This window comes from Oryctolagus cuniculus, chromosome 8 (assembly GCF_051225735.1).
Source record: "Oryctolagus cuniculus isolate XC-2025 breed Fujian yellow rabbit chromosome 8, ASM5122573v1, whole genome shotgun sequence".
NCBI classification, from domain to species: domain Eukaryota; kingdom Metazoa; phylum Chordata; class Mammalia; order Lagomorpha; family Leporidae; genus Oryctolagus; species Oryctolagus cuniculus.
Window position 1 is genome coordinate 10,168,389 of NC_142874.1, and position 16,187 is coordinate 10,184,575.

The 16,187-nt window shown below is 39.0% G+C and overlaps 1 protein-coding gene across 1 annotated transcript in view; it reads right to left on the reverse strand.

Moving 5' to 3' along the window:
- NAF1 (nuclear assembly factor 1 ribonucleoprotein) overlaps positions 1 to 16,187 on the reverse strand; it is a 39,420-nt gene that overhangs the window by 7,588 nt on the left and 15,645 nt on the right. The window contains exons 3-6 of the mRNA XM_002720551.6: positions 13,521 to 13,614; positions 9,202 to 9,284; positions 5,534 to 5,694; positions 1,142 to 1,193 (exon numbers count right to left, since the gene is read on the reverse strand). Coding sequence (XP_002720597.3) covers positions 1,142 to 1,193; positions 5,534 to 5,694; positions 9,202 to 9,284; positions 13,521 to 13,614 — 390 coding nt within the window. The remainder of the gene's footprint in view (positions 1 to 1,141; positions 1,194 to 5,533; positions 5,695 to 9,201; positions 9,285 to 13,520; positions 13,615 to 16,187) is intronic.

Consider the following 16,187-nt stretch of genomic DNA (forward strand, 5'->3'; position numbering starts at 1 on the left):
TTTACCAGACAACAGCAAAATTGATAAAAGAAATTACAAGGTAAATAAGCTCATATTTAAAGTAATTATTAGGGGCCGGTGCTGTGGCGCAGAGGGTTAACACCCCGGCCTGAAGCGTTAGCATCCTATATGGATGCCAGTTCGAGACCTGGCTGCTCCACTTCCCATCCAGCTCTCTGCTATGGCCTGGGAAAGCAGTGGAAGATGTCTCAAGTCCTTGGGCTCCTGCACCCACATGAGAGACCCGGAAGAAGCTCCTGGCTCCAAGCTCCCGGCTTCGGATTGGCACAGCTCCAGCCACTGCAGCCAACTGGGTAGTGAACCATCAGATGGAAGACCTTTCTCTCTCTCTCTCTCTCTGTCTCTCTCTGCCTCTCCTCTCTGTGTAACTCGCTTTCAAATAAATAAATAAATCTTTAAAAAAATAATTATTAAAATGTTACAGGGGGCTGATACACATGGGAAAGCAGCAGAGGACGGCCCGATCCTTGGGCCTCTGCACCCACAAGAAAGATACAGAAGCAGCTCCTGGCCATTTGAGGAAGGAACAAGCAGACCGAAGACCTCACTCTGTCTCTCCTTCTCTCTCTGTAAATCTACTTTTTAAATAAATAAATAAATCTTTTTAAAATAATCAATCAAATAAAATGCTACATGGGCCAATGTTATGGTAGAGCAGTTTAAGCTGCCATCTTCCAGTGCCTGCAGCCCATTTGGGTGCCGGTTCAAGTGCCGCCTGCTCCACTTCTGATCCAGCTCCCTGCTAATGTGCTTGGGAAAGCAGTAGAAGATGGCCCAAGTACTCAGGCCCCTGCAGTCCACATGGTAAATCTGGATAAAGGTCCCAGCTCCTGGTCAGCCTGATCCAGCCCTGGCTGTTGTGGCCATCTGGGCAGGGAACCAGCAATGGAAGAGCTCTTCCTCTCTCTGTCTCACCCTCTCTCTGCAACTCCACCTTTCAAATAAATAAATAAATCTTTTTACAAAAAAGTTACTGAAAGTATTTACAACATTTATTAAAAGGTATATGCAATCATCTAGAAGAGTAGGGTAATGCATAGGTTAGAAGCAAGCAGCTGACTGTCAAGCAGTGTCAATGACCTTCTTAAGGTCAAGAATGTGTAAACAAAGTTATACTTACATCTGGTGGTGGTTCCTGATCATTCTTCCATGACGCGTCTGAACCCCTATCCCTAGATAAAGGGAAGAAAAAGATAAAGAAGTATTTAAGTCACTATAACACAATGGTATGGAACTAAAAAAGAGAAGACATGAACTCAACCTTTAATTTTACAATGCCAATAGAAACAGCAAAAACAAACAAAAGACAGAAACAGGTATTTGACCTAGTGGTTAAGGTGCTGCATCCGGGGGCCAGCATTGTGGTGTAGCCAGTAAAGCCTCCAGCTGCAATGCAGGCATTCCATATGGGCATTGGTTAGAGTCCCAGTTGCTCCACTTCAGATCCAGCTCCCTGCTAATAACCTGAGAACATGGCTGTACTGCTTGGACCTCTGACAGTAACATGAGAAACTGGAGGAAGTTCCTGGCTTTGGTCTAGCCTAGCCCTGGCCATTGCAGCAATGTGGGGAGTGAACCGGCAGATGGGGGAATAACTGACTCTGTCTCTCTCACCCTATCTGTAACTCTGATTTTCAAATAAATAAATATAAATATTTTGAAAACATGCTGCACCCCAAGGCTGGACGCCTGGTTCCAGCCCCAGAATCCAGCTTTCTGCAAGTGCCAACTGTTGGAGGTTGCAGAAGTGGCATGCTGGGTAATGTCCACCCACACAGGAGACCTGGTTCGACTTCTTGGCTCCTGGCTCCAGCCCAGTGCAAACCTAGCCAAGGCAGGCATTTAGGGAGTGAACATCAGAGGGAAGCACGCTCTTTCTGCCTCTCAAATAAAAATAAATAAAAGATCACTTGTGTGTCCTTTACCTTATTTCAAATGATGCAGGGAGTTAAAAGTAGCTTTGGCAGTTCTCTCAATTTTTACATTCATGGCAGAGGTTTTCATAAAACTCAGTTCAATAAATGCTTATTCAATACCAACTACAGATCAGGAGCTGATCCAGCTGGTTAGGACACAAAAATGAATGAGGGATTCCTTTTTCTATAATTTCATAGGCTGGATGACAAAAATAATAATGGTTCTTTTCTCAATTCACAAGGGAATAATAATCCTTACAACTGCAGGCTTATTCCTATTGTGAATCTCAAGCAGACAATGTAAAATAAAGACTAAATCACTTGGAGAAGAGGTTCTCAGGATTTTGAAGAAGACTATAATCAGAAGCACATGTGAAATTACTAATTATAGAAGGAAATTAATTAATTTTGATTTAAGTTTTATACTCTATGACCAACAAAAGTAAATTCATCTATTATGAATATGATTTTCTAAGTTTTGAAATCTCATTTTCAATCTTTTCTGAAATCTTAGTGATTTCGTAGTTTTACACAGTATCTTCTTATTCAGTTATATTAAAATATTACAAAGTATTTCACTAGGTGAACTCTCACTGAGTCACACTAGATCTTGAAAATGAGAGTCTCAGGGATTAATGCCATCAAAATCAATGCACAGAGGTCAATTTGCTAGCACAAAATGAAAATCATTATGTTTGCTTTAATGTTTGATTCAGAACTTCAGCATTATATCAGGCGTTATCAACGTGACGGCCATCACTTAAAAGAAAAAAGAGCATTTACTCAACTGTGACTTTATACCAGTGCACAACACAGCTCCAGTACTCCTTTTGGCAGATGAGCCATCTCATGACCTGCAGTGTCCTCAGTTTAAAGACATAAATGGGGAAAATTCCCAATTCGACATTACTACAGGAAATCAGAATCTACCAAGGGAAGATCAAGTAACATTTCATAAAGCACTTTTAACAAGGAAATAGGTAAGCGCTGACTCTGTGGCCTAGCAGTTAAGCCACTGCACTACCTACAAGACAGCACCCCCGGAGCGTCAGTTCAAGTCCCAGCTGCTCCAATCTGATCCAGCTCCCTGCTAATGGGCCTGGGAGAGCAGTGAAAAATGGCCAAGTGCTTGGGCCCCTGCACTCATGTAGGAAACTGGGAAGAAGCTCCTGGCTCCTGGCTTCAGCCTGGCCCAGACCTAGCTGTTGTATCGATCTGGGGAGTGAACAAGCAGGTGAGAGTGAACAAGCAGGTGAAAGATCTCTCTCTCCCTCTGTGTGTGTGTGTGTGTGTGTGTGTGTGTGTGTCTGACTTTCAAATAAATAAATCTTTAAAAGAAAAACAATCAATACCTGGGAAGGTAAGATTAAATCAGCCTTCCCAGTGGCCAGTAACCTTCAAAGGAGCTCAACTCTACCTCAAAGGCAAAATACTCTACGGAGCCGCATGTGGTCTGGAATAGTCTCCACAAGGTGGGTTCTGCAGTGTGAGCCAGCTTCCCAATGCTCTGGATCATTCTCCTTTCTCTCCAGGAGAGTTGTAAATCAATAACAAAGACCATGCAAATTATCTACAATCTATTTAATAAACATTCCCAAAAACTTTTCAGTCTACCTGTTTTAAGTTAAAATGTTTTATTCTTTAAAACTTAATGACACAGCTACAGCAGCATTTTGATACTCAAGCAGAATGAAATTAAAGAACTACATTAAAACATATTAAAATCTTTATGAACTTACATCTATTTAATTCATCTTTCTGGTCAGCAGTTACTTAGGAAAATTAGCCTTACACAGCCTGAAGCATTAATTAGGGCAAAATGTTTCTTCAGATCATTATGTGGAGTCTTAAATCAGAGTTTAATCAATTACCAAGACCAAAATTTTCATCTCTGAAATAATAAATGAAATTCAGAGACTTGATTTAATATGTAAGCTGCATATGCCACACAGCTGGGACCAGTGCTTACTGACATTGCTTTATATTTCCTGAGAAATTACATCTATAAAAATGCATCTATATTTCAAGTTTTTAAAAGGAGAGCTTGAACTAAAAGTAAACTGTATATCAAGCAAGTCATTTTGAATTCAACATTCCCTTCATTTACCTCAGTCTTCTGCAGTCTTTTCTTTCCCTAATTTGACAGTATTTTTTAGTTATTGAAATTCCTCTTGCCAAAGTACTCAACATAATCCTATAGAAAAACTTATTCTATTTGAACTCACAGGCTATGTCTATAGGAAAAATTAAATTACATAACTATAACAAGTTTGACTGATATAAGAAACCTTACATCTCACAATTGGCAACAAAACATTTGAAAAACACACAATGAACCAGCAGGAGCACAAACACACAGAAATAACTGCTAGTCATGTGCCAAGATATCATTTGGGACAGAGTGAGGATTTAGTGTCTGCATCAACCCAATTTAATGTCTTCATATACAACTTTGTAGGAACACATCTTAGTTGTCTATTCTAAAAATGTGCAACTGCACATTCTAAGGAACCGAGGGGTCGGAACATCTAAGGAGCCTGCATGCTGCAGCAGGCTCTGGTAAAGTCACCAACTGCAACACCGGCATCCTCTATGACAGCCAGTTAGTCCCAGCCGCTCCTCTTCAGATCTACCTTGCTGCTAACATGCCTGGGAAAGCAGGGGACGACCCCAGGTGCTTGGGCCCCTGCCAGTCACTTGGGAGATGTGGATGGGGTTCCAGACTCCTGGCTTCAGTCTGGCCCAGCACTACTTATTGCCGTCATTTAGGGAGTGAACCAATGGTTGAAAAATTACTCTCCTGAATGCACTAGCGCTCTCGCTCTCTCTGTGTGTGTGTGTGTGTGAGTGTGTGTGTGTGAATGTGTGTAACTCTGCCTTTCAAATAAATAAATCTTAAAAAAAACCTAAAATTTACTCATTTTTTTACTGAAAAATTTTATTGAGTAGAGAATTCTATGAATGTAATCCAAAGACTATATAAAACAAAACAATTTTTAAAATTAAAATACTGGGGCCAGTGCTGTGGCACAGCAGGTGCTGGCATCCCATATGGTTACTGGTTCAACTACTGGCCGCTCCTCCTACAATCCAGCTCTCTGCTGTGACCTGGGAAAGCAGCAGAAGATGGCCTAAGTCCTTGGGCCCCTGCACCCCCGTGGGAGACCCGGAGGAAGCTCCTGGCCCCTGGCTTCGGATCAGCACAGCTCCGGCCGTCGTGGCCAATTGGAGAGTGAACCATCAGATGGAAGACCTTTCTGTCTCTGTCTCTCTCTCTCTGCCTCTCCTCTCTCTGTGTAACTTTCAAATAAATAAATAAGTCTTTAAAAAAATTAAAATACTAAAGTTTATAATGGAAAATAACAATGAATTAGAATTCAGAAAATAAACATGACCCAAATGTGCTCTTGGTAGCTAATCATGTTATTTTGGGCAAAAGATGTATAGGATTTTCACCTATAAAGTCAGAAAATACTGTAGTTTTTAGTGATGTTACTAGAAAGATAAATGAACTCTGGATGACAGACACCATCATTTAAGAAAAACTACCATAAGATAAGCAAAGAACAATTAACATGTCAGAAAAAGGTACTTACTGTTTCAGTTTCTCTGTAAATATATATTGGGTGAAGTCTTTCATTGATGGAGCAAAATACATAGTCTCCTTTATTTTAATACCTTTACTTTCAATGTGGTCTGATGAATTAAATCGTAAAACATAAAACGGATGTGCAACAGGTCCAAATATCTCAAATATCTATGGAAGAAACATAAAGGCTTCTTTTTACATGTTAAATAACTCAAAGATTTAAAAATATTTTCTTTTAAAAAACTGATAATTTTTAAAATAAGGTAAGTTTGTTAATGTTAGAGCACTAAGTTATATATATATTCAAGTCGACTTTATATATACTCAAAGTCTTTATAATTTTCCTTATAAATATAATAGCTCATTCCAGATTTCTTTTTTGAATTTAAAACTGTGAAGAGTCTGTTCCTTGCCAAATCAAATGATTCTGGTGGTATCAATAAGATGTATATTGCAATTTTTAAAAATTAATTGCTTATTTAATAGGTTGTAAGGTACAAAGAACTGCAACTGTCAAGTTTTAAAAAGTGAAATGCTGGAGCCAGCACTGCAACACAGTAGGTCAATCCTCCACCTGCAGCGCCAGCATCCCAGATGGGCGACAGGTCCAGTCCCGGCTGCTCCTCTTCCCATCCAGCTCTCTGCTGTGGCCTGGGAAAGCAGCAGAAGATGGCCCAAGTGCTTGGGCCCCTGGGCCCACATAGGAGATCCATAGGAAGCTCTTGGCTCCTGGCTTTGGACTGGCTCAGCTCCAGCCATTGCAGCCATTTGGGGAGTGAACCAGCAGATGGAAGGCCTTTCTCTCTCTCTCTCCCTCTCCCTATAACTCGACCTCTCTAAATAAATAAATAAGTAAGTAAAATGCTTTCTGCCTTTGGAATCTTGTAACAGGAAACAGAAAGCAGTATTTCTGGGCTACTGTTTTGGTGCACTGGATTAAGCCCCACTTGCAATGCAGGCAACCCATATCAGAGTGCCAGTTCACACTTTGGCTGCTGCATATCCAACCTGGTTTCCTGCTAAGGCACCTGGGAAGGCAGCTGAAGATGGTGTGCCTGGATCTGAGTGCCTGGACCCCTGCCTCACAAGTCAGGTTATGGGTGTTGGCTGCAGCTTGGTCTAACCCTGGCTCCTGTGGCCATTTGGAGAGGGAACCAGTGAATGAAAGATGTCTTTGTCTCTGTCTCTCCCTCTCTCTTTTGTCCTCTGCCCCCTTTCAAATAAATAAATAAATAAATCCTTAAAATGCTTCTGCTATAACAAGTATTTAATCACATCTATAGTTTCCACAGTATTAATATTTTTAGAAAATTAAACAACTTTCTAATTTAAAAAGCAGTAAACCTGAACTTTGAAGTTACTTATTTCTAAAAGAACTGAAAATGCTACAACCTTTAACTTAATACCTGAATTTAAAAAAAAAATTCTGATAATATATGCATTTTGTAGACACTAGACCATAAACAATGCCTGGGTAGATTTTTCCAGTCTTTTTAATATTAGTCATTTATTTTCAAGACTACAATGTCGTTTTGTATACTGGCCCCTCTTAAAACCTAAAGTTGTATTAAATTTTCCATGTAATAAATATTCCTCAAAAGTAACACTCTTTCACAGATCTAGAATGATGTATTTATATTATATTATAGGACATGCAGGCAGCAGTTGCTGCTTGCCGTATCGAATGCTGACATCCCATATTAGAGAGTCTGGGATCAAGTCCTAAGTTGTGATCCAGCTTCCTGTCAATGCACCTGGGAAGCAGCAGATGAAGGCCCAAGTACTTGGGTTCCTGCCACCCTCATAGGAGACCCAGGCGGAGTTCCTGGATCCTGCCTTCTTCCTGGCCCAGCCCTAAATGTTCCACATTTGGGGATCGAATCTGCAGATGAAAGCTCTCTCTCTCTCTGCCTCCCCCTGTCTTTCAAGTAACTGAGTCACTGTCACCCACATGGGAGACTGGATGAAGTTCCTGGCTCCTGCTTTCAGTCTGGTCAAACCCTGGCTAACAGCGGCCATTTGGAGAATAAAGGAGCAGACGGAAGATTCTCTCTCTCTCTTGATTTTTTTCCCCTTAAAGTAGTCTAAGTTAATTACTAAGAGAAAAAGGCAACCATCACGAAATAAATCAAAGGAATCAAGGAAATTATCAGTTTTAATACCTCACTTCATATTCAAATAATCAAGAAACATAATTGTGTTCTCTTTCTTCCAAAACCAACTCTCTACAACTTTCTTAAGGACAGGAAATGTTTTGTTTTTTCCAGGGCAGAAAATTGGTTTCTCATAAAGCAGCAGACCAATGGGTATGGAGAGCTACTCACAGCAGTCATCTACTTACATGCAATTACCTTTCTTTCTCAACCCTCTCCGAGGGGAAGCCCCTAACATATCTCTAACTCATTACAAAGGCACTACAGTAAATACAGCTAATACTCTCCTATCATACTTATTCTTTCAAGCAGAAGAACTGATATCCACACTTGTACCACAAATACTAAGTATATGTATTCGAGAGGGAAAAATAAGCACAGCACAATCCTTCTAACTATCAAGCTGTTTCTTCCCCTCACAAACTTTCTCAAAAATTGCCTAAAATATTAGCACTGCATACTCCAATTAACTCTGACACGGACTGCTTTGCAATGAGGTGTCTAGGCCTCTGACAAAAACCTAATCCCTTTCTAATCTGTATTAGCATAAAATAGCAGGAAAGGCAGAAAGCATGGAAGGTTCTATGAGTTGACTCAATAACACAGCTTAAAATATTTGCTTTTCCCTGATTAGGCACAAATCAATTTTATCTCCCAGAACTACAACAAAAAAGAAGCCAACTCTTGCTCACCTGGAAACCATTAAGCCCCAGTAACTTGTTTCTCCACAGACAGTGGGTGGGTGGGTGGTTTGCTTCTCACTCAATGAACACTTATTTAACACATGTAATGAATCGGAAAGGATTCTACTGTGTACTGTAGAAATCCTGAGGTGAACAAAACGATCCTACTGCAGGAACTGGTCAGCTGTGTTTACACTGCTGACCGCGGAAGGTTTTACATCCTCTGTTGCTGCTCAGACCACCTACTCTTTGGAGAATGTGTACAGTTCCCCATACTAAGGACAGAGTTGTTCCACTAGTAAGATGTTAAAGGGAGACGGAATCTATGGTTACTACTAAAACACACATATTCATCAATTCCCCAGAATGTTCTTAAAGTGACACTTCACCACTGTCACTGAAATCGTTTCCACTTGAATTTTATCCTCAACTTCCACCTGAGGAAGCCAAAGTCTAAAAAATTTGAAAGCCACCATTCAAAGGATTTAAGAACGATTACAGTGTAGAAATTCTATTTCACTCAGCTCCGAGTACCTGCAAGTAGGGTACAATGTCTCTCATTTAATTATGTAGACTCATCAGCCAGAAAGTATCTGATCAACATATGGAACAAATTCTATATATGTCTATGTAAGGACTCAGGCAGCAAAGAAAAAGTAACATTAAATAAATTCACAGAAAAAAGTTATCAAAGAAAATCAAGAATGCATTACATTTGAGCTCTAGACTGCGCTTCTACTGAAATTAGTAAACTCTTCTTAGAACAAAGAAGGAAACTCGGAAGTACCAATCAACAAGGAAACACATAATCTGTAGGATCTGAAATGTTCTTCACAAACCTTTCCGGCTGCTTGTCGATCACTTTTAAAAATTACAGTCTCTTCATTAACTGGAGGTAAATTACTCATAGATTCAATGATTACTGGAAAATAAAACAAATTTCAACACTGAATCAGATGACAATTACAGAATTCTAATGAGAATTTAGAATTTAATTCCAATATAATTTAAAATAGAGTTTAAAAAGGCAGGCATTTAGCCTAGCGGCTCAGGTGTACACATCCCGTGTTGAAAGACCAGCGTTCATTCCCCAGCTCCAGCTCTTCATTCCAGCTTCCTGCTAATGCAGACTCTTGGAGAATGCATCGATGGCTCCAGTGACTGGGCTCCTGCCACCCATGAGGGAGACATGGATTGAGTTCCTGGCTCTGGCATTTGCCTGACCCAGCACAATCACCGCAGGCATTTCAGAAGTGAACCAGTGGATAGGAACTCTCTACCTACCTTGTCTCTTTGCTTCTCAAATAATTTTTAGAATAAATAAAATATAAGGTGTGATAATATACCTCAGCAACTAGCCCTCTTCCATAACAAAGTCTTGTTATTACCGAACAGCCCAAGATACATAGCCTGTACCTATTTATCACATAAAAACTACAATTCTTAGAGAAAAATTAAAATATAAAATCTCACATAAATTTGGATCAATTAAAGAGCTAATAAATTTAAGCTGCTTGCATTTTCTCAAGCAATTTGAACAAAGTAGAATAATTATACTGGGACGTAAAACTCCTGTTAGGATGCAATGAGTTTTATGTTTCATTGTAGAACTCTTCTACAGTGCAAAGATTAGTCATGGACATATAAAAAAGCAAAGTGCTTCACTAAAGTATCATCCTCTGAACAGAAGACTGACAGAAATCAGAGAAAGTGTTATCATCACTCTGATGAGTCAAACTACATGAAAATTACTATGTATGTATCACCTAATCCAAGGAACTAGAGATTAGCAGATTAACATTCACACATTAACACTGTTAACATACCCAAGGCAGTTGTCAACAGAACCTACAACTTTAGTTCCAATGCTCTTTCTAGAAGAACTAAGCAACTGACTGTGCCTACAGTCCCCTTCACTTACGATTGTGGAGGTAAGCAGTTTCAGCTAACTGGATACAAATGAACTCAGAGCCTGTACTATGTGTTAATAGAAACTTTCAAAGGCCCTCAAACTAACAGAAAGTATAGACTAGAACAAGACTACTAATTCTGTACCATCTCTCCACTTCTACTAGATATACTATCTAATTAGCCTCTTGTTTTATCCAAATTAAAAGAAAACAAAAAGACCAGCACGGCTTGTGGATTTGGCATGCCACACCAAATCCTCTCTTTTTATATTTAGATCTTTATTTGAATTCACAGACTATTTTGCCTAAACTACTAATACTTGTTTCTCATGTGTAATTTGGTTCTAACAGTGCTAGTTACTTTAGGCTTTCAAAACAGGGTAGTATGCAACTTTTGCACGTGCTGCTTTTGTTTCATTCACACGAGGTTAAGAATGTTGTTAGTTCTATTACAATATACATCAGTATCATCAAAAAGCATTATTACATGTGTCTCTTATAATTCACATGTATTCTCTTACAGATCAATATTTCTACTTAAAATTTTTCTGTATACATCAAGTGCAGTTAATGCTAAACTCACTATACAATCAAGAATTAATCACCTATTCATCTACACATACTACTAAATAACACAAGGTAATGACTCAGGGATCCGATCACATTAGGTGATTTTTGTAAATGTCTCACTTTAAACTTTATTAACAAAATAAAAATACAAAATTAGTAAAGTATGACTTTTTAAAATAGTGATATGAATATTATTAGAAAAAGGTCAAAAGATAAAGTCACTTATACAATTTACAAGGAAAGCAAATGACTCGTATTTATCTGTATTAAGATCTATAAACTATTACAGCTGGCAAGCAATTTAGTTCTTTTCCCAATTCAAACATCCCATGATTTTGTCAACACTGAGTTCTACTACCCTGATTGTTAATAGTACTTACATTAATTTAATGATTTACCTCACACCTTAGAGCTAAACAAATGTACAATATCCGGTTCCCCCAACCCAAATGCCCATCAACAGTAGAATGGATAAAGAAATTATGGGACATGTACTCTATAGAATACTATACAGCAGTCAAAAACAATGAAATCCAGTCATTTGCAACAAGATGGAGGAATCTGGAAAACATCATGCTGAGTGAATTAAGCCAGTCCCAAAGGGACAAATATCATATGTTCTCCCTGATCGGGGACAACTAACTGAGCACCAAAGCGGAAACCTGTTGAAGTGAAATGGACACTATGAGAAACAGTGACTTGATCAGCTCTTGTCCTGACGGTTGATGTACAATGTAATACTTTATTCCTTTTAGTATTTTTTGTTTGTTTTGTTCTAGTACTATTGGTTGAACTCTGTAATTAACACACATTTATTCTTAGGTGTTGAAATTTAACTGAAAAGTTAGCCCTGTTAAATATAAGAGTGGGAATAAGAGAGGGAGGAGATGTACAATTTGGGACATGCTCCAGCTGACTTGCCCCAAATGGTGGAGTTAGAAATGTACCAGGGGATTCCAATACAATCCCATCAAGGTGGCAGGTACCAATGCCATCTCACTAGTCCAAGTGATCAATTTCAGTTCACAATTGATCACACTGATAGGTCTAAGAGTCAAAGGGATCACACAAACGAGACTAGTGTCTGCTAATACTAACTGATAGAATCAAAAAGGAAGAGAACGATCCATCATGGGAAGTGGGATACAGAGCAGACCCATAGAATGGCAGATGTCCTAAATAGCACTCTGGCCTCAGAATCAGCCCTTAAGACATTTGGATCTGGCTGAAGAGCCCATGAGAATATATCAGGCATGGAAAGCCAAGACACCCTGGAAAAGAAAAAAAAAGACCTAAATGAAAGATCTCTGCGAGTGAGATCCCAGTGCAAATAACGGGGCCATCAAAGAAGGAGGTACCTTTCTCTGAAGGGAGGAGAGAACTTCCACTTTGACTAGGACCCTGTTGGAATAAGATCGAAGTTGGTGAACTAAAAAGGCTTCCATAGCCTTGGAAACTCATGACTAGAGCCTAGGGAGATTACTGACGCCATAAACAAGAGTGTCAATTTGTTAAGTCAACAACAGGAGTCACTGTGTACTTACTTCTCATGTGGGATCTGTCCTTAATGTGTTGTCCAATGTGAAGTAATGCTATAACTAGTACTGAAACAGTATTTTACACTTTGTGTTTCTGTGTGGGTGCAAACTGATGAAATCTTTACTTAATATATACTAAACCAATCTTCTGCATATAAAGAGAATTGAAAATGAATCTTGATGTGAATGGAATGGGAGAGGGAGCAGGAGATGGGAGGGGTGCGAGTGGGAGGGAAATTATGGCGGGGGGGGTAAAGCCATTGTAATCCATAAACTGTACTTTGGAAATTTATATTTACTAAATAAAAAAAAACAATATCCGGTTCCCATATAATATAGGTTTCATATATCATGTCATTGATATAATTATTAAATCACGGAACTTTCAGTTTAAATGCTTCTAAGATAAATCAAAGGTGACAGGTAGAATGCTTCCCCCAAAAGATATCCCCACTCTAATCCCTATATCAGTGACTATTTTACCTTACCAAAAAAAAAGAAAGACTTTGTATATGTGATCAAAGTTAAGGATCTTGAAATGGGAGAGATTATTCTGGATTGTGCAGGTAGGCTTCACCTAGAGTCCTTAAAAGCAAAGAATCTTTCCAGAGTTTGATCAGATAGAGAGATGCTAACGAAAGAAGCGTCATAGAGAAGCTACATCATTGGTTTGGAAGATGGAGGAAGAAAGCCATGAGCCAAATATGTGGGCAGGCTCCAGAAGCCTAAAGCAGCAAGAAACCAGAACTCACCTACACCCTACTGGAAGGAATTCAGCCCTGCTAGACATCTTGATTTTAGTTCCCTGAAATCCCTATCAAACTTCCACTCCACAGAACTGTAAGACAGTAAATACACTGTGCAAGCCACTAAGATTGGGGTAATTTGTTTTAGCAGTGAGGAAAAATAACAGAAAATTCTGGAGAAATGGTGTCAGTAAAAAGACTAAACCTTCATAAAGAAAAAACAAAACATTACCTATGTGAGCGAAAACTCAATCTTATTCTTTTAAACTTAATGACTGTAAAATGAAGTGGTTCTACCTATTTCAAAGAAAATTTACTAGTCTTTGAGTCCTTTGTTAGATTATCAGGGCATTTATGACTATAAACAATTTTATTAGTAAAGTTATTTACATACCTAGTTGCTCAATAATGCTTGAAACCATTCCAAGAGGCTTTAATTCAATATCTTCTGGCAGAATAATAGTGAGTTCTTCAACAGAAGGTAGTTCCTTTAATATAGAAAAAGCATTAATCTTACCCCAGCTTCAACAGCTTAAAAAAAGAGACATTTTTCATTTAAAGTGCTACACACATCCCTGAGGATATCTATAAGCATATTAAGTGCTGAAAGCATCTGTTTAGTGTTATCCTTTCTAGTGGTTTAATGGACTTCTGTTAGCATCTCTCCCATTTCTCCCAGGAACCAACTGAGGTACAGCATATATACCTTAAATCCAATTAGACTAAGAATTCACACAAAAGTAACTTTCCAGATTTTTCCAATCACACTTGAACAAAAGAAAAAAAAGGGGGGGGGGGTGGCAGAAGAAATGTGATTACTAAAGGAATCCAGAGAAATTCCATTTGAAGAGAAATAATTCTAATGGTAACGAATTTTTCCACAAAAGGAGAGTTCTGTGAGCTGTCTTGTTAATTTACATAATTAGTTAGACTGTGATTAAATAGAAGAACACATAGGCAGCCATCTTTTTGCAGGCTGCATGAAGAAGAAGTGAGTGGCCCCTCAGAAAAAAAAAAAAAAAAAAAAAAAAGGACATGACACCTAACAGTCAAGCATAAAACTCTTAGAAATAAATGTAGGCTTCAGCCTCTGAAAGCCGTGAAGGTGCTGTCTGATACTCTCTCTAGATAAAAAATACATTTCTTTACACCTAAAGATTTCTCTTTTCTGACCCACCTACAAACTGTATCTCAGTTGCTATAGAAACTGGGTACTGAAGTAGAGATGAAGTTGGAGAGGAATCTAAGAATAAAACTGACTTTTGCCTTCAAATTAAATAAACAAACTTCCTGCTCTTGACCCTTGCCAGATGGCATTAACTCTTAAAATAAAGCTTTCCTTAAGAAATCTTGAAAGTGCAAAGACCCTAACAACAGTCTATTAACAGTCGATTTGTGAGAAAAGGATAACTTATGGAAAACATTAGAAGATATGGGAAAACTAAATAATGAAACTATTATTATTGATGAATGTATTATGGTAATCATCCCCGTTGGGATTTTAAACAAGGTTTTCTGAAGTTTTTTTTTTTTTTTTTTACTTGAAAAAAAGAGCCACAAAAAGACATACATACACACATGGACATGCACACACACATACAGAGTGAGAAAGACAGAGACGAGATTATCTTCCATCTGCTGGTTCAACCCCCAAATGGCCCCAAAAGCCACATGTACAATCATTTCATCAGAGCTGAGGAGCAGACATCTAAAATACACTCCGCCTCTGAGACATGTCGTTTTGGTCAAGGACTATTTATGAAGAACCACAGTAAGAGTCTCAATAAACTCAATGCAGGAGAAAGCCAGCAACTTGCATCTGCACGGTCAGTCTCCCACGTGCTGAAGGAAATGAGTTGGCTTTATCTGTCAGAATTCCTCTGAGCACCTTCAGGAAAAGACAGCCAACTGCACTTTTAATTACTAAATCTGGAAAGCCTCTTCTGTGTTTATGTCAGAACAGAGAAGGGAGCTCAGTTGTTAGGACAACGTGTTGGAATATATGACATAACATTTTTAAAGAAGTTCTTGGCTAAAGAAATTTCACACCTTGTTCCAGGCTCTTGTTAGGCCTGGCCCAGCACCAACTGGGGCAGCCATTTGGGGAGTGACCCAGGGGATGGAAGATCTCTGTCTCTCCCTCTCTCTATATAACTCTGCCTTTCAAATAAATAAATCTTTACGAAAATTCATTGATATTTTCTTCACTTCTCTAGCTTCATTTTCAACACTCATATTTGCATACTGGGTCCATCTGCAATTTTATTCCTGTATAAAAGATATACTCAGAGGGCTGGGGCTGTGGCACAGTTAAGCCCCCGCCTGCACTGCTTGCATTCCAAATGGGCACCAGGCTGCTTCACTTCCAATCCAGCTCCTTGCTGATGGCCTGGGAAAAGCAGAAGAGAATAGCCAAAGTACTTGGGTCCCTGCATCCACGAGGGAGACCAGGATGAAACTCTTGGCTCCTGGCATCAGTCTGGCCCAGCCCTGGTTGCTGCCACCATCTGGAGAATGAACCAGCCGACAGAAGACCTCTCTCTCTGCCTCTGCCCCCACATCTCCCTCTTTGTAACTCTGCCTTTCAAATAAATAAATAAATCTTAAAAGAAAAAAAATATAAGATATACGCAATTCCCTGCCACCCCTAAGGGAGCCCTGGGTTGAGTTCTAGGCTCCAGACTTCAGCCTGCTTTAGCCCTGGCTGTTGTGCGCATCTGGGAAGTGATCTGGCAAATCCTAATCACTGCATTAACATTTTTCTCCCTGAAGTCTTTCTAGCTGTTTTCCTATGTTTATTTTACTAGATAAACATTAAGAAGCATTTTGCCACATTAGTGTTGCTAAGTGTTGGCTGAGGTCACATTTAATGATAGCTGTCTTTGCACAGGTGCTTACATAAAAGCTTAGGCTTACTTCAAGCTGTTTATACTTTACTTGTCATTATACATTCCTGGATAATTTAATATCTCTTATTGTTTTTATCAGTGGATTCTTTACAGGGAAATGCTTGAATGCAACAAAGCATTAGGCTGAAATTTATTTCTGGTGATTTTCTTGC